Source organism: Microtus pennsylvanicus, chromosome 4 (assembly GCF_037038515.1).
Source record: "Microtus pennsylvanicus isolate mMicPen1 chromosome 4, mMicPen1.hap1, whole genome shotgun sequence".
Taxonomy (NCBI): domain Eukaryota; kingdom Metazoa; phylum Chordata; class Mammalia; order Rodentia; family Cricetidae; genus Microtus; species Microtus pennsylvanicus.
The window spans coordinates 128553707-128572299 of record NC_134582.1 but is presented as its reverse complement, the minus strand read 5'-3'; the positions used below and the strand labels follow the sequence as shown (position 1 = coordinate 128572299).

General features: G+C 46.7%; 1 protein-coding gene across 8 annotated transcripts in view; it reads left to right on the top strand.

Annotated features, from left to right (window-relative positions):
• Frmd4a (FERM domain containing 4A) overlaps positions 1-18593 on the top strand; it is a 595839-nt gene that overhangs the window by 546674 nt on the left and 30572 nt on the right. For all 8 annotated transcript variants that reach the window (XM_075970464.1, XM_075970460.1, XM_075970461.1 and 5 more), the window contains 2 exons: positions 1311-1449; positions 8311-8452. In XM_075970464.1, coding sequence (XP_075826579.1) covers positions 1311-1449; positions 8311-8452 — 281 coding nt within the window. The remainder of the gene's footprint in view (positions 1-1310; positions 1450-8310; positions 8453-18593) is intronic.

The window sequence follows — 18593 nt, the reverse complement described above, 5'->3', positions numbered from 1 at the left end:
CTTTGGCATGTCTGATGTGTTTGTGCGTGGGGGCCACAGCACACATGTGGAGGTCGGAGGCCCCAATTTTCCCCCTTGCTTGAGACAGGTCTTGTGTTCTTTGCTTCTCATGCAAGGCTAGCTGCACAGAAGCTTTCAGGGGTCATTGTGCTGTCTCTGCTTCCCACCTCACCCCAAGAGCACTGGGGTGCAGATATACATGCCATGTATCCAACTCAGTGGGGCTTTTGGGGAGCCACACTCAAGTCCCTAGATTTTGTAGGTTCAGTGCTTTGTCCACTGAGTCATCTTCCCAGCCCCACTCCACTCTCCCCTCCCTCTCTCCATCCCTTCTTCCATCCCTCTCTCCCTGCTCCCACACAAATACTTCCATTTACTCTCATATTCTAAACTATTTTATAATATCTGATTCCATTTATTTGTGTATATGTGCACATGCGTTGCCTCTGTGCACATGTGTATATATACATGTGCGTGTGTGTATGTGTGGCAGAAGTCGGAGGACAACATGTAGGAGTCATTTCTCTCCTAATATCACGTGGTTCCAAAGGATCAAACTCAGGTTGTCAGGTTCGGCAACCAGTCAGCTCTCTGGCCTGTTCTCAGATTTAATCGGTGTATCCTGTAGAATATACTTCACTGAGACTGTGGCCCTATAAATCTTTTATTCCCAACCCAGACACCATGAACATGTTGAGACTGATGCTTCCAGTTTTTATTTTTAATCTCCACTTGCCTCTCTCTACTCCATGTATATTCTAATTAGAATTGTACATACAAAGTTTAGGGAAGTGCCTGGCTCCGCTTTCTCTGCCTTCCCTCTCTTGATTCTTAAGTACCTTTGCACTTTGGGAATGCATCTATACTGAATAATCAGACCTTTCGGGGAACATCTTTCTAGTCAGCGCAATGCGGAAAGTTCTATGATGTAGGACGTATTCAGGCCTGTGAAGAGGAGGAAAGAATTCGCCCATCTTCGCCATAGGCAGCATTGCCTGGTTAACAGAGAGCATTGTCAAAGGCTTTTCCTGGCTCTGAGATTTGTCTTGACTCCATGCGAGGAGCTGAAGATCAAAAAGGACCATCAAGTGACCTAGAGTGACCCAGCTTGTCCTGGAGCGAAAGCTTGGGGAGTCAGTTTCTATACAGGGCATGGCCATGTGACTCCGTCGGTGTATGCGGACCTGTATGCTTGTTTCTCTGTAAGCTCCTCTGTCCCCTTCATGCCACTGGACTCTCACTTATAGCTGTTTGATGAATGGCCTCTCCCCGTCGCAGAGACTGAATGAAGCTTGTGATTCTTCTTCCAGGGCTTCGGTGACCAGGAGGACTTTTGGGCACAGTGGCATTGCTGTGCACACGTGGTACGCATGTCCAGCATTGATCAAGTCCATTTGGGCGATGGCGATTAGCCAACATCAGTTCTACCTGGACAGAAAGCAAAGTAAGGTAGGTGACCTTCCACCAGGCAGCAGTTCAGGGATGGGAATTAGATGGGTGTCCTTGGCCTGAGACCTACCTAGGTAAGGACTTGCCTCTGAGGGCTGCAGGTAGAAGGAAGGCCATCAAATCATTAAGAGGCCATACTGGGTGTTACTTGTCAGGGTCTCTGGCCCAGCCACCAGCAGAGGTGCTCAAGCCTCGGGTACAGCCATGTAGGGTCCTTAGGAATTCTGAACATACTTTTTGAGGCTCTCAGGCTCTCTTAGGAGTGAGTTCTCTCTCAAACTCTTGCTGATGTTTAAACAGTGGTATAGTGTTTTCTTGGGGGGGGGGGACCACAGAGATAACCGTCCTCAGCCAATACACAAAACTAACCCAACCGTCTAGGGAGACTGCTGTGAAAAGCCCTTTAGGCTTTTCCAACTGCCAACTCTGTTTTTAAAATGTAAAACTGGAAAAGTGAAAAGGAAAACAAAACAAAGGCGGCGGCAGCCCCGGTTCCCTCAGGTAGACCTGGAGCCTGGGGCGTTGGGAAATTGCCACGTCCGGGCCTAAGAGGTGCATCCACCCCCAGCCCAGACAGCCAGCTGGGCCTTCTGGTGGGTGGGAGAATGACGCGCTCTTGGTTCACACACAGCTTAGAGCAACACTCCGGCCTCTCCTCCCTCCACCTGTCTTCCTTCCTCCTCTTCCAGGGACTGCACAGGCCACTCCCATTCACTGTAGCACAGAAGGGCCCCTGCCGGGGGAGATGGCTCTAAGTTTGTGTTAGGACTCTCAGGTGATGCCCTCCCTGGTCCTTCTAGTGGGTTCCCCCATCCACAGGAAGTTGTCTCCCCTTGTATATGTATTCTTAGGAGCTAGTGGCATTTAAAAGAATGGAGATCATTGGATTGGTACCCTCTTGGTTCTTTTTCCCTTTACTGTGGGTTTTTCCTCACCTCTGGAGGAGAAAGTGGGAGCTGGCAGTGAGATGGCGAAAGGATACTGTCAGGAGTGAAGCCACTCCCCTGCCCCAGTTCAGTCCCAAATCAGGGCCTGCCCCATGTCACAGCCACTGCCAGCTTTGGAAAGCACTGATTCTTTTTCCGAGTCTTCCTGGCCTCTTTATTTAGTCATTTTTGGGGTGACAGAGTCTGGGGGCAGGGCGGTGCTCTTGCGGCTGGAAATCATGAGAGTGTTCCACACTCCTTTAGTGATGATGGGTCTTGGCACAGGCCTTTGAAGCTTGATTAGATCAAAAGAAGCAGGGCCACAGGGGTGTGACTCACATTAGATGCTGAGGCCGTGGGTGGGAGCTAGTGTCCTGCTCTCCAGTGGAGGAGTTGGAGGTCAACACCCACAGACATTAACTCCATTCTGTGTTGCTTGCTGGTGGGTAGTAATGGTCGAAAGGCTGGAGAGGGCAGAACCCTCCCCTCCCCCATACTCTAATACCATAGTCTGCAGTGGGGAGAGGAAGTAGCCTTTGCACCCCAGGACTGTGCAGTGTCAGCAGCTTGAGGCCCTCCTCCCCATGCTGGTTTTTTTCTTTTTCTTTTTTGCAGTTTTCTGGTATGTCAAGTAGCCTATTCTTGGGGTTCTTTGGGGAAAAAAAATGCCCACATTGCCTGTGAGAAGCCTTTTTCAACAGACTTCCAATGGGTCAAGGATACATTAAGTGAAGCTTAGGGAAAAAAATGATCACCAATCACTTTTTAGCACTGTTTAAGAAACAAACTCAGGGCTAGAAAGATGGCTCAGTGGTTAAGAGTACTGGCTGCTCCCCAGAAGACCCAGGTTTAGTTACCAGCTACCACATGCTCATAACTGTCTCTAATTCCACTTCCAGGGGCATCTGATACCCTCACACAGACATACATGCAGGCAACACACCAATGCACATAAAAATAAATAATTTTTTTAAAAAAGAGACAAACCCAGCTATAGGTGGCTCACACCTGTAATTCTAGTTCTCTAGGGGCAAAGACAGGGAGATTGCTGCTTTAAGGCTAGCCTAATCTATAGAGTGTTCTAGGCTAGCCAAGGCAGCTTACGTAGTGAGACTCTGCCTCAAAAAAAGGAAAGAAAGAAAGAAAGAAAGAAAGAAAGAAAGAAAGAAAGAAAGAAATAGACAAATCCAAAGGGCCATAAGTATGAGGAAGTTCTTAACTGTCCTTCTTAGTCACTTTGAAGGACAAGAGAAAATAACCAAATTCCCAAGGGGAATAGAATTTTACCCAGGGGTCTTTACATGACTGCAAATGTCCCAGAGGCCTAGACATGTGTTGAACGAAAATTTTAAAAAAAAAAAGGTTTGCTTTCTTGCAGTAGTAGGAATTGAATTTAGGACCTTACTCCTAAGCAGGTGTTCTACCACTGAACTTGTCCTCAGACCCACATGTATCCTAAGAGTCAGTTCGTGAACCTAACAGGCAGGTGAAGACCAAGTTCCTCTGTCTGGCTGTTAGACGACTATTCCCCAGCTCTGTGACCTTGGGAAGACCTCTTATCACATGCCTTTTGCTTTCCCCAGTTAGAGAACAGAAAAGGAACTTCCTGACCCAGATTTGTAGTTGGTGAGATGACATGGTATTTGTGAAACTGCTTTAGGAAATAAGTGTTTTATTTTAGGGAATTTGTGTTTTACTAACGTCATAGCTAAGCTGGCACATTCCCTTGTCCAATGCTGCATCAAGTTTAAACTATCTGAGAAGACCCCACATTAAGTCCGAGATGGTGAAACACTCAGGAGAAGTTACATTACAACACAGTTCGCTTCTGGGATGTCATGTGACCCATCTTTGGTGGGCAGCAGGGATTCTGTGAGTGATTGTCAACAGGCCTGAGATAGAAAGCTTCACATATTTCTGGACAGCCAGTGTGGGCTGGCATCCTGGCAGGGCTTCACATTCTACTGTATGGGGCCATGCCAACCATTCCTTTCTCTGAAGGGCTCCCAGCACAGTTCAGGCCTCCCAAGTGATGTTTATCAAGCTAGAGAAACAAGTACAGTCTAGTGGTTTGAGTCAGTGAGAGCACTAGCCAAGACAGATCGCATACCTGCTCTCTGACACCCAGAGTACCTCCAGGTCATTGTGCAAACCATTTAAGAAAGCCTCCTAGTGTTGGTACACACTTTTAGTACCAGCACTTGGGAGGCAGAGACAGGTGGATCTCTGAGTTCAAGGCCAACCTGATTTTTGAGTGAGTTCTGGGATAGCTAGGGCTACACAGAGAAACCATGTGAGGAAGAAAGAAAGGAAGGAAGGAGGAGAGGTAGCTCCGGAGAGAAGAAGTAAGGAAGGAATGGAAGGAAGGAAGGAAGGAAGGAAGGAAGGAAGGAAGGAAGGAAGGAAGGAAAGAAGGAAGGAAGGAAGGAAGGGAGAAAGAAGGAAAAAGAGATAGAAAGAAAGAAAGAAAGAAAGAAAGAAAGAAAGAAAGAAAGAAAGAGCGAAGGAAGGAAGGAAGGAAGGAAGGAAGGAAGGAAGGAAGGAAGGAAGGAAGGAAGGAAGGAAAGAGCAAGCATCCCGTTCCCTCTCTCCCCATTTGCCGTCTCCCTTCTTCACACTTCCTCTTCCTCCATCAGCTCCTCAAACATGTACATGAAGGAAACCCTCCACCATCAAAAACAGAGTGGAGGGAAGTTGATTCCCTGCAGTTTATTAAACATGTGAAGCTCTGCGGACATCTATTATAACTGGTAATATATATCTGCTGTTACTAAAGTTCAGAAGTGCTGTCAAAAGTATCCAGTGGCCGCTGCATCCTGCAGCCAAAGACTGACTTTGAGACTTCAGGGCAAAGCTCACATTGTCTAGAGGAACTAACGGCTGCTTTTCCTCTGACCTTAGAGTGGTGCTTGCTGGACTTGGGCTCCAGTGCAGACATCTTCCTTTTTTCTCCCTTCCTCATTCAATCTATTTATTCCTCCTAAAATCAACAGCCTGATAGAGCAAATTAAGGCTTGCTTGCTCACAGAACATCTGTGCCGACACTGGGTGGTCACTGAGGGTGTGTAGGGACTCTGGGGCTGGCCCAGAGACCCAACATAGCAAGAAGGGAATCAATCTCCTGGAACTGTTCGTTATATTTTTTCTTAGTTCTCATCCTACAAGCAATCTTTTGTGCCATTGTGATAGGCTCATTCCAGAAAAGTCTTAAAGTCACCAGAATCTAGACAACATTAGAAAAAGGCTAGCTGCTACTCCTGCTCTTGTATTTGGTTTTTTGCCTCTGGGGTTAATGTCTAAGCAGGAGAGGAGAGGGCTTATTTGAAAACAGGTTTTCCATGTGATTAATGGTATCTTTAAAATGTCAAGTAGAGCCATCAATCTAACCTTATTCACAAATTACATCCAGGTCCTAATTTATATCCCACTCCTATGGCCGTGACCTTGACATGCAGTATCCACTGTGGGTTCTTATCCCAACTCTGTAATGTGGGCTTTAAGATCCCAATGTTATAAACAGGCATCTGAGGATCAGAGAGGTCAAGGATCAAAGTCTGACAGTGACCGAGCAGGAGAAGCTCTGCGCCCTTGCCACTGTGCTATATGAGTTGCTGTTCTGAAGCCGTTTAAGTGTGAGGTTCTTCTATGAACACAGCAGTCTTGCAGAAAGAGGGGAAGTCATGGATTGTGTGTGCACTCCGCTTGCCTGTGATAAAACACAGCCAGATGGGTGCTGGAGATATGCGGAGTCCCTATGAAATAGAAAGCCCATCCTGCTTCCTTCTGCAGCCAAAGGCTGCCAGGCCTGGCAGCTGGGCTTGTTTATGTACCAGAGGGCCCTAACCTGAGAAAGTGGGCCTGGTTCTGTAAGGAAGAAAGTGGAGGTTGGGAAGGGGATCCAAGTCACAGTAGCAGTGGTGGAGAAGGAGGAGAGAAGGAGGATGGTTCACATCAGGTGAACAAAACAAAAACAAAAAAAAGTCTCGGTGTTTCTTCTGGCCAAAGACGCTCATTTGTTAAGAGGAAGAAAGCATACAGGGGCCGGAAGTCACTGTCATTCATCAGCAGAGGCAACAACGTCTGAGGCCAGAGGAAGGGCAAGGCCTTAAGGGCCCACACAGCCTTTGTGGGACAAATAACAGCCCCTGGGCAAAGGAGGAAGCCTGTAAATCAGGAAGAGGGGACTGCGGTGGGCAGGCCTTGCCAAAGCTGTCGGCTCTGTCTGGAGCCTGGTGGGTGCGGAAAGCCTTGCTGTCCTGCAGCAGCTACACCGTTGGCTCATCCAGCTCCACCACAGAGCCAGTGTGTGCTTTGACTGTCAGCTGTAGTGGTTTGCATGATGCTGATGGTATCATTAAAAAATTGATTTATAAAATAATAGCAACATATTGCAAAATGCCAAATCATGTCAATAGGCAGAAAATCTAGCACATTTCCACTTTACCAACGGTGTGGCAAAGTAAAGCAGATAGCCTTACTGAAGAAATGATCACTTTTAGGGATGTAATCACAGAACAAAACCGGTCTGAGATTCTCCTCGCCTCTGTGGCTGTATGTCCAATGGGGTCAGCTGATCTGCATACAAAGTGGAGTGAAGTTTGAACCCCAATATGAAGACTTTGGAGCCTTCACAGACTTAATCAATGAGAATTGAAGTGAATCTCGACATAGATGCTGTTGGAGGGACCTGAGTATTCCAGAGGTTTCTGTCTGTGTATAGTCTTTACAGATACCAGTAATCTAGCACCTAAACTTTCCCTGGTCACATGGGTAATAACTGAAGATATTTAATAGCTTCTAAATTTATTGATATTTCATGACTTTGCTTTGCAAATCTCATCTGTCATTCATAAAGCTAAAAAGTTATTTTCTCCTCATTTAAGCATAAAATAAGTATAGTCACAACTATGTGTGTACCTGTGCATGTATGTACATGCGTGAGTGGGTGCATGCATGTGTGTGTGGTGTTAGGGCTTGAACCTAGGAGCTTGTACATATTAGATAAGTTCTCTACCATTGAGCTGTAACTCGAGGACCTGCTTGTTGGGGTTTCTGTCCCGCCTGGTACCCACAACCGGCAAGCCCCAAAGAAAATCACACAGAGATCTCCCTAAGATTATAAACTGATTGGCCCATTAGCTCAATCTTCTTGTTAGCTCTTGTAGCTTATATTAACCCATTATTCTTATCTATGTTAGCCACATGGCTCTTGGTACCTTTTAGCAGGGCAGGTTACATCTTGCTTCTCGGTGGTCTGGGCTGGAATTGGAGGAATGGGCTTCCTCCTTTGCAGCAGTCTCCTGTTCTCATCGCCCCGCCTCTACTTCCTGTCTGGCTGACCCGCCTATATTTCCTGCCTGGCCAATCAGCGTTTTATTAAAATACATGATTGATAGAATACAGACAATTCTCCCGCACAATTGAGCTATGCCTACTTATTTTACTTTTTATCTTAAGAATGGGTCCCCCAGTAAATTGTCCAATCAGACTTTAAACTTGCTCTTTGGCCCAGGCAGTCTATGAATTTATAATCCCCCTGCCTCAGCCCTCCACCCCCACCCCCAGTAGCTAAGATTACTGACCTGGTACAATTTTCTATTTGTTTCTCTGTCAAGGAGAAAGGAGAAGCGGTGAGGACTAGAGGGAGAGAAGGGAATGTCCCACACACAGCTTGTCTCCTTTGACTCCAGCTCACCCCTCTGTGGTCAGTGGTAACTCCCCTGATTTATATTTGGGAATAATAAAACTCAAGGAGATTAAATACTTTCCCCAGAATATACACTGCAAAGACCACACTCTTCACACTCTGCTCTGACGCCTGGGGAATCCTGCGCTGTGAATTCCGGTTTGTAGCTTATGAGCCACCTGACTTCAGGACTACAAGTGAGTGAGTGTTCTCTGCCCCTTTCATAACCATTTCACCTTTCCTTTCCAGTCCAAGATCCATGCAGCACGGAGTCTGAGCGAGATCGCCATTGACCTAACAGAAACAGGGACGCTGAAGACCTCGAAGTTGGCCAACATGGGCAGCAAAGGGAAGATCATCAGTGGCAGCAGTGGGAGCCTGCTGTCCTCAGGTAGAGCCTGCGCCCGCGACACCTTCCACCCAGTGGCTTCTCCCCAGGGAGGTAGGGGACACCGTGCATAGCAGACCATGGGCAGGCCTGCCGGACGCCGGCCTTAGTTCCCAGACTAAACTCTGGAGTCACATGTGGGTCTAAGAAGTTTCCCAGGTATCCAAAGGGGCAAAGGGAGATTAGGGTAACTTCACAGTGTGGGGCAAACTGTAGGCATCTCTTCAGGTACGTCACGGGGTTCTGTAGAACGCTGACAGGCATAATGGGTAACTGTCATCAGGAGTATCAACTCCAAAGGCAGAGAGTGGGGTTTAATTGTGTGCTCTTAAGTAGTGGGCCTATACTGGGGAAGGACAGAGGTCAGGATCAAACTGCTACGTTCTGCTTCCAATGATACATCTGAGGCTTTAAACATTCAGTGTGAAAAGGGAGCCTTGCTGTCACAAGAGGGTGGCTGAATGACATTGAGTCTCTACCTGGTTCTACTGTCTATTTATGTGAGCATCAGGCAGGCCATTTTACCATTAAAGATTAGAGGAACCAGATCAAAATTATCTTGTATTCGAGAGTGGAGATGAAGGAATTGGTTCATTGGCAGAGTGCTTGCTTAGCTCATCCCAAGGCTCAGGGTTCAAGCCTTGGCCCTTAAATTAATTACAGACGAAGAATGCTGTTTGCTTAGAAGACAAGAAGAGGCACGGGTTGTCAGAGGGCTGAGGGAGAAAAGGACAGCATTTGTTTGGAAATGTGAGCTCAGTGTGACGAGTCAATGCCTCCCCCAAAGCTGCCTGTTTAAAGTCTGATTAATTTAGGCGGCTGTGTTCGTTTGCTGTGTTCGTTTGCTTTCGGTCGCTGTGATCAACACCATGACCTAAAGCAACCTAGGGGGGACAGGGTTTATTTCATCTGACACTTCCAGCTGACAGTCCCTTACTGAGGGAAGTCAGAAGAGAACTCAAGGCAAGAATTGAAACAGAAACCACAGATAAACACTGCTTCCTGGTTTGCTCTCTCAGGCTCTTATTCAACCAGCTTTCTTCTACAGCCCAGGCTAGGGATGATAGCATCCACAGTGGACTGAGCTCTCCTGCACCCATCATCGGTCAGGACAGCCCTGCACAGACCTGACCTGGCCAGTTGGACCTGGGCGATCCTGTACTTGAGACTCAGACAGAGGACTCTGGGCTGTGTCAAGCTGATAGATAAAGCTAACTAGGAAAGGAGCCATGTCACCTGGTCCCTGAGATAGGAAAATAAAAGAAGTCTCTACCTCCTGTCATTGTTGAGGACCAGTTCTAAACCTATGCACAGTGACTGCAAATGACAGTAACCACCAAAAAGGGAAAGACAGACGAAGATGAGCTGATACATGCTAGCTTCTGGACTGGTATTGTCCATGCACAGTCAGAGTTTACACTGAAATAGCTGAGGATAGGAGTGTGTACCCTGGGCCTGGAGTGAGAAGTGGGTTTGCCGTGGGGCTGACGAAGTGTGAACTCAGGTCTCCATGTTGGAAAGGCTATGACGCTGCTTCTCAGAGACCTAGTAATACCTTCGTCACATGCTTGTGAGCTCTATACAATATGTTGTATATTGTTGTCCTAAATGAACTATCAAAATTATGTAAGTTTCGGGCTTCTAAAAACTGGTTCCGTCTCTGCCAGACCTACATGGGGCTGACTCTAACTCTAGCTCTGCCCCTGCCTGGAATTCTTCGAAGCTGTTTCATACAAAAGGTGTGCCACATGGGCACTACTTCTGAGGCTTAGAAGTTTGCGAGGAAGACTGTGAGAATGCTGTCTTCTTGTATCAAGGCAAGACCATTCAAAACCTGCGGGTCTATGTGGAGTTACAGCCCCCTCCAGCCTCCCACTGAATGTTTGTCTTTTAGATACAGCATGCAAAGATTATTAAATAGTTTCAGATAAGAGCCTGGATCTGTCCAACCCACCTCTTTATCTAGTTACTGAGAATCCGGTCTTGCTCCACTCTGGATTCTTCCAGCTCAGGGTTGTAGGGGTGCAATATGACCATTGGTTCTCCCCTCATCCCACAAGATTCTGCAAGTCTGTGTGAGCTTGGGAATGAGTTTATATTTCTACCAAGTTCGCGGATCCCTCTGCGGCTGTTGGTTCCAGGGATTATGCTTTGAAGGGCACCTCTTCTTGCCCAAGATATTGAAACCCAGGCTTCTGCACTTTCAGCCTATGACCTGGTCCATCTTCCTGGGCCCCTCATATTCTGGGCAACCTCTAAAGGGCACCAAGACAGAGCAGGTGTAGATGACGTTCCGAAGGGGAGACTGACCCCACATAACCATCAGGAATGGCATTTAAGCATCTTGAAAGCCAGAATGTAATACATTTCTATACCACCATCAGATTGACGTTAGCCACCAATCTGGTGGGTAAAAGATAAATCACAAGACGATTTTCCTGCTGAATTCATGCCTACATATAATGTGCAAGCATTGTCCTCTCAAGATGTTGAAGCGACTTTAAAAGGTTATAGTGGCACAGGGTGAGATGTCAACCTCTCTCAGGCCATGCAAGTTTGAGCCTGAAAAATGTTTGTGAATGCCAGTTGAAGCTCTTTGGGGATCCCCCACACCCACCATCATGACTAAGAAAAACAGCTGGGACAATGGAGGGAGGGACCAGAACAGGATGCATGCCATTAGCACACAAAGGGAATTTCTAGGATATATGAATCTGGTCCTCCCTCCCACGGAGGCTACTGCCTACTGCCCCTCATGAGTGCTTGCTGTGGGAGGAGGCAGCCCTCACTTGGGGAAAGCCATTGGTAGCCCTACCTATGACAGACCAGGCTAGTATCCCACTATAAAGAAATTTAGCCCCTAATCTAAAGATTGGGGCATCTAGCTAGTCTCCTTCCTTTTGCTTTCTGTCCTCTTGCTTGTAACATGTTCTCGCACGCTTGCTGTTACAGGACAGCTCTGTCTTTTTGTTAACACTTGCCAGACCTTCCCAGCTAATGTTCACTCACAAACGAGACAATGCAGCATCCATTGCACAGACTGTCTCCCCCTCCCCCCTTTTCATGTGCTATCTAATAGATGTTTCTTAAAAGCGTATAGAAAGCCTAGTTAGCACAAGAAAATCCCACGTCCATTGTCCAGCACCCGGTAGCTACTCAGTAAAGTTGTTGGTAAGGAATGTTAGAGAATAGCGGTGAGACCTGTGGTGCATGCTAAGAGCCTCCATGTTTCTGGAATGTGTGGTGTTTCTGGCCTCACACAGAGTTCTCCTAGGAATTCCCACCAATGTTCTTCCTCACAGAAGCCCCAAACCTCTAAGGTAGAAGTGATACCACACTGATCATTAGGACTGACATCCAAGTATCTTTCTTTTATTTTTTTTTAAAGATTTCTTATTTATTTATTTGTTATGTATACAATATTCTGTCTTTGTGTATGCCTACACGCCACACAGACCCCATTACAGATGGTTGTGAGCCACCATGTGGTTGCTGGGAATTGAACTCAGGACCTTTGGAAGATCAGGCAATACTCTTAACCTCTGAGCCATCTCTCCAGCCCCTCCAAGTATCTTTCAAACCAGACAGAACATCTCTACCCTGCTGTCAGGTTGACATTCTTCGTCATACTGGTGTTAGACCTTTAGAGGTCACCTGTATGGGTCCCTCAGCCCTTTCCAATACTGTCCCTGGGGCAATGGCGGCCAACCCTAGTTGTTTCCATCCGTTTCCTTCTCCCCGTACCGCAACATCATGCATAAGCGAACCATGTAACAATGCTGTCACATTTCCCTGGTAGAAACATTCATCTTAACTCCTAAGAGATGCTAGGTCATGCTTTGATTTTGATCATAGCTTTGGGTCTGCTCTTGGACACAGCCCTCCCCCAGACCTCAGGCATTGCCAAAGGAGTCGCTCTGGTGCTGCCAGGGTTTGTTTATACTGGACTGTAGAACCTTGAGCGCTTCAAGGACTGCCGTCTGCTGAATCGATGTTTCTGAATTCAATTGTGCAGGGCTGGCCTGAGTCACAGCTAGGAAAGGAGGTAAAATACACAGCATTTAAAGACACATGGGCGTCTCTGAAAAGAGCTTGAGTATTGTCTGTGGATACAAAATAAAGTAGTTCCAAGTCTTAGTAATCTTAAAGGCCGTTTTCCTATGTACGGATGTGCAACTGCCTTTGAAATGGCTAGGAAGTCCTGCTCTTGGTATCTGAGGCCTCTAATGCTAAATAAATAAAGGAATGCCATTGTTAACCATTACAAAAGTCAGAAATTCATGCCCACCAGTGCCCTGAGTCATTAGCGTGAGTGGGGCAGGAGGGGTGGTGACTGGCATTTCCAAATGAAGAGGACACGTGGTTCTGTGAGTGATTAAGTTTGAGGTCAAGACATTTTACATAGGAGCTGCCATGAGGAAACCGTAGGCTTATATCCTGGTGGAGACCCACAAGGGGGTATCCCCCATCCAGGTCAGAGCTACAGGTCTGTGTTGTACAAACTCTACATGTGTAGGGGTTCAGGAAATCTGCTGATGATCACCGGACAGGGAGAGAATGAGGGGCCCTTAGTCACAGTGACCTGTAAGAGCCTAGCTCTTTCCTCCAAATTTGGAGATGGCTCTGGCTATGGCATTTTGTTCACATGGGGCTTCAAGTAACAAACTGTTAAGATGTTCAAATACAGTTTGAGGGAACAACTATAAATTCAAACCATCCATTAAGTTGAGCTGTTTTTAGAGCTTGTTCTTTCCCTCTCCCCAGCCCGCCTTCTCTCTTTAGACATGAACTAGGGGATAGCTCAGTGGGTGGAACCCTTGCCTAATGCCCTCATTCTAATCCCCAGCCCTGAACAAGAAAGAAAAACAGAAGGCCCATCCCAAATCTTTTGCAGGCTCTTCGAAGGGATCTTTTCTCCCTTCCCTTCCCCTATTACTTGAAATGTTAGTGGGAAAGGCATGAGGAGGAGGCAAACAAAACCAAAACAACTGTATTTGTGTCCTTGTCACTGAAGACACATGGCCTTTTCATAGCTTGTGTGGAAGTGAGAGTCTAAGGTTTGTGTTAGCATTATGTTTAGGGATCTGTCTTCAGTGGAAGTGTAGGAACTGTTGGAGAGTATTTTGCTCTCAGGCTATTTAAAATGAATGACACAGACCCACTTAAGAAATAGCCAGTGTTGTGCAGGGCCTGTGACTTGCTGTATTAGCCACCAGTATTCCTCTGTGTGTGTGTGTGTGTGTGTGTGTGTGTGTGTGTGTGTGTGTGTGCATGTTGGGGGGACAGAGGAAGAAACTTAGCATTCCTTCTTAAATGGAAATACAGGACACTGACTTTTTTTTTTTTTTTTTTTTGGTTTTTCGAGACAGGGTTTCTCTGTGGTTTTGGAGCCTGTCCTGGAACTAGCTCTGTAGACCAGGCTGGTCTCGAACTCACAGAGATCCGCCTGCCTCTGCCTCCCGAGTGCTGGGATTAAAGGCGTGCGCCACCACTGCCCGGCCCACTGACTTTTTTTAATAAAATAAAGAGGCCTGAAGTATCCCTTCACCACCAAACAAAATAGTATAATGAGTTAATGGGTAAGAATTTGGCTGTGTGGTTAATTCGGTGGCAGCTGAGTCTTCTGTTTGATCAAACAGGAACATGACAACTATGATGATGGAACCGAGGTTTTAAAGCCACGTCCAACCCCACATTCTGCTGTCATGCCTCAGCTCTGACAGTTTTTATTCTAGGAAAAACATGTTGTGTTCAATCCTGACCCTGGCCTTGCCAGGAACCGGTCCACCTTCATAATTAAACAATTCCCACATTCTCCTTCTCTGAATGCAACCACTTCCTTCCATTGTAAGAAGGTTTATTAATAACTAGTATAAAATGACAATGCCAGCTATTTGACATCTCTCCCCACAGAGAGGCGATCTAGGCGCCTGCCGGCTCTGTGCTTGTAGCTGTATCCAGCTTACACTGCGTGACTCTGTGCCGGTATAAATCAAGCAGTGCGTTTTGTCGAGTGTTTTTCTTTTGGTCTCCATCCTTTCTTTTTTGTCCGTCTCCTTCCTGAATCTTTCTCTGGCCTTTTAGAGTTTTCTATTAGCTGCGTGGTGCCTCTCCTTTTAGGTCCAAGATGAACTGCATTCCAGAGGCCTTAAATTTGGTCATAACCTCGGCTCTGCAGTTGGGTACAAAACCCAGGCACTGCCAAAGAAGTTGTTTATGCTGGACTGTGAAACTGGGCAGGCTTCAAGGGTACTGTCTGCAGAATGGATGTTTCTGGGCTCATCCGAGCAGGTCTGGCCCGAGAGGAAAATGGAGTGGTGGCCCCTTTCACTTCTATTTGGTGGAGGGTGGGGGTAACAAAATCACTTTTGTGGTCATGTTTCCTGCCTTTGAGTGTTACTATAATGGAATACTTGCCCGATAGAGAGAACTCAGGTTGACACAGTCTTAGTGAACGGTTTTCAAGCGGTAAGGTTTTAAACCTTGGGAGAGCGATCTCCCTGCAACACCCCAGACCTAGCACTCTGTTTCTGCTTAGCCAAACTCCGTGCTCAACTTCCCCATCTTTGGTGAGAGCCCAGAATAAGGGTCATTGAGATTTGCAATTAATCTCCAAACCTCCTCCCCATCTTTGGTGAGAGCCCAGAATAAGGGTCGTTGAGATTTGCAATTAATCTTCAAACCTCCCTGTTACAATAGCCAACAGCCCTAGAGCCAGCAAGATCAGTTCCCTGGGGTCTTGAACTGAGGAATGGAAGTCATATACATTACTCCCAAGTTATGGTTTCAATTAGATATTTTACCAGATACATTAGCTATTTATTTATTATTTATTTTGGTTTTTCAAGACAAGGTTTCTCTATAGCTTTGGAGCCTGTCTTGTAGACCAGGCTGGCCTCGAACTCTCAGAGATCTGCCTGCCTCTGCCCCCGAGTGCTGGGATTAAAGGTGTGCACTACCACCACCCAATTTGCATTAACTTTTAAAAACTGACTGTCTCTCTGTTTACCTCCTTCCCTTCTTCCTACCCCAGAACACACCCCCCTTTTAAATGGCATTTATATTCTTCCCTTTTGGCAAAAAGTACCTCTGAATCTGCACAGAGAGAAAAATCATCCCAAAGCCTAGCCGCCATCAAAAGGTGCTTGCTCTGTAAAGAGCTTCGGTCTCACCACTGAACTGTAAACTCTGAACTAAGCTATGCCATTTGTAAAATATCCAAGGCTGATGAAAAGTTCTCCCAGCATGCATTGTTCATGTTGGGAAAGACTCTGAATTCACAGAGATGGTCTGTCGAGAAAACACGTTGTTCCTGCCGTCTGCTGTGTGGCATTATATCACAGGGTCTCCTAGGACATCTTTGATGCAAGGAATTCATCCTTGAGGATTTGTCTCGGAAATAAATATCTCTTCATCATAAAGGGAGCCTAACCCCTTTCCCTATATTTATTCCTGGGTACCTGCCAAAACTTTGCCTCACAGCTTCTACAGATCTGCTGGGACTTGGCTGGCTTCATTCTTCTTCTTCTTCTTTTTTTTTTTTTAAACTTTTCATTTTCTCCCAAAAATCCAAAACAGGCAGTCATTTCCTTCCCTTGCTTTTACGACAACAGGTTTCTTGGGAGGGGATAGGTACTATTTGTGTTAAATTTCCCCCTTCTTCCAAAGAGGAAAGCACACCTTCCGCCTTCTGGATTCAGGGAGGCCAGTCATCAGCATTTGTGTGTGAAAACAGATGCACAGGTCCCTGTGTCTCCTCAGCAGGATGCGAACTCATATCCGGTGCCGACTGGCTGGGGATCTTTGGAATGACTGCCACAAAGTCTCCATCACAGTTTAGTGGGGCGATCCTTCCATATGTTCACCAGGAAAGAGCCGCTGCTTGCTCTGCTGCCCCTCCCCCTGTGGTCTTCCCATATACAGATGCCACCATTCTGAAGTCTAGATTCCCCAGCTGGAAAGCGGAAAATCAGTCCCAAGTCTGCAGTAATGTCTGTGATGTCAGCTGGCTTCCTCTGAAGATCCCCAAATGCCCACTGAAAATGACTTTCTTTGAACAACAGTTTTTGTCTAGCCCTGCCTGTACCAGAGTGATCTTCCTGGGGCTGGGGAATGCAGCTCACTGGCTAGAGCTCTTATCTAGCAGGCATAAAGCCCACAATCCTGTCCAGCACCATACAAACCAAGTGTGTTAATGTTCACCTCTTTCACGTCAGAACTCAGGAGGCAGAGGTGGAAGGATCAAGGTCATAGTTGTAAACACGGAGTTCAAGGCCAGCTTGAGCAAGAGACCCAGTCTTCAAATGTATTCATATAAATAATTGTCTTCTTGGTGATGATCAGCTCTTTGTCCCACCAGTGACCTATCTCAGGCAAATTTGTCGTGTTAGGGGATCATGATCATAAATATGATCATAAACAGTTAAAGTACCAAATTTCACTCTTCTCTCATCCAAGTAGAGACTTGCTAAGCTCTGACTCAGGAAAGAATTGCTAAGGAACTTACCTGACAGTTGGTTTCCTCAGCAGTCAATCAGACAGAGGCTAAACCTCTTCAGAGAAGTGATCATCTGGTAGTGATTAGGGGTGCCTCCCAGCACTAGGGCGGCAGGTGGATCTCTCTGAGTTTGAGGCCAGCCTGGTCTACAAGAGCATTCCAGAGCAGCCAGGGCCACACAGAGAAACCCTGTCTCAAAAATTCAAACAGGATCGGGAGGCAGAGGTAGGCGGATCTCTGTGAGTTCGAGACCAGCCTGGTCTACAGAGCTAGTTCCAGGACAGGCTCCAAAGCCACAGAGAAACCCTATCTCGAAAAAACCAAAAAAAAAAAAAAAAATTCAAACAGGAGGAGGGTGATCATCAAGAAACCAAGTCAATCCCCTAGCTCCCTGTACTATGGGTGCCTTCTCTGGCTACCACAGTGTCTCCCATCCTTGTTGATTTGGTTGTCTCCAACTCCTCTAGTGGGCAGCGCTGAGGACTGTTCTTGTACTGGGAGACCTGAAGACCCCCACTGGATTCCTCTCCTTCTGCCTTCTCTCCCATTTTGAGACCAGAGTGTACAGTACAGCGGAAGGAGCTTGCTGGGGAGGCAGATGGAAGCTCAGGGTGGCACCTCCCACCCTCACAGAGTTTTCCAGTCAAACAACAAAACAGGTCACACAGAGCAAAGCTTGAATCCAATGTCTGCTTCCCTAGGCCACCATGGCCTCCCCTGTGAATGGGGAGATGCTTCTCTGAAGAGACAATGAAATGTAGCCTATAAGAAATCCCCACTTTCTTTCCCTTCTGCCCCAAGCTTCCTGAACTAATAAGGCTGCATCTGCCGTCATTCTTCATTTCCTCGCTGGTCCACTCCGTGCTCTCTCTCTCTTACAGTGTGGAACATTCTAAAATGGAGATGCCAACCCATAATAAAAGCCAGAAAGCCTTTTTAATAAAAAAATAACTAATATTCATGTGACTCTTAGTATATTCTGGGTTTCCTTCTAGAATCTTCCAGGCATCATCTCTTTTCATCTTCCCGATATTTGAAGAGCTTGTTTTCATGGCCCAGTTCATAGGGGAGGAAACCGAGACTCAGAGAAGTTCTGGAACCTGCTCCCCATCATCCCAGGGCCAGTGAGTAGCTGAGCTGAAACACACAGTCCTGGGAACCCCCTAGACCCGCAGACTGTAGGCTCTTGCTCTGTTGTCCAAAGACTATTCTGAATACCCTTTCCTGTAAATCAGAGTGTTGCTTGGTGCCCTCCACCCCCAAAATGGTATTCATGCATAATCCATATCTTTCAGAAATGCTCATCTCACCTGTTCTCATTGGCCTACGACGCCAACTCACTATTCCCCGTCATCCCTTCCCAGGCAGCCCTTGGCTACTGGGTTGTTGGTTTTTTCAATGTATAAATTCTGATATTTCACTCTTCTGGGTACAGCAGAGATGCTTCGTCCCTCTTCTTCATCTTACAGACAGCTCCATTGAAGTCTGTTTAGCACCCACAGTCACAGACACTTGCTTTGGCCCATTGCTGGAGGAAGAGGTAAACCCTCTAGGCATGCCTGGTAATTAATCCAACATAGAGGCAGCAGCAGCAACAGCAGCAGAGATGGTGGGGTGTTCGTCCTTCCTAGAGGTCCGGGTGGTCAA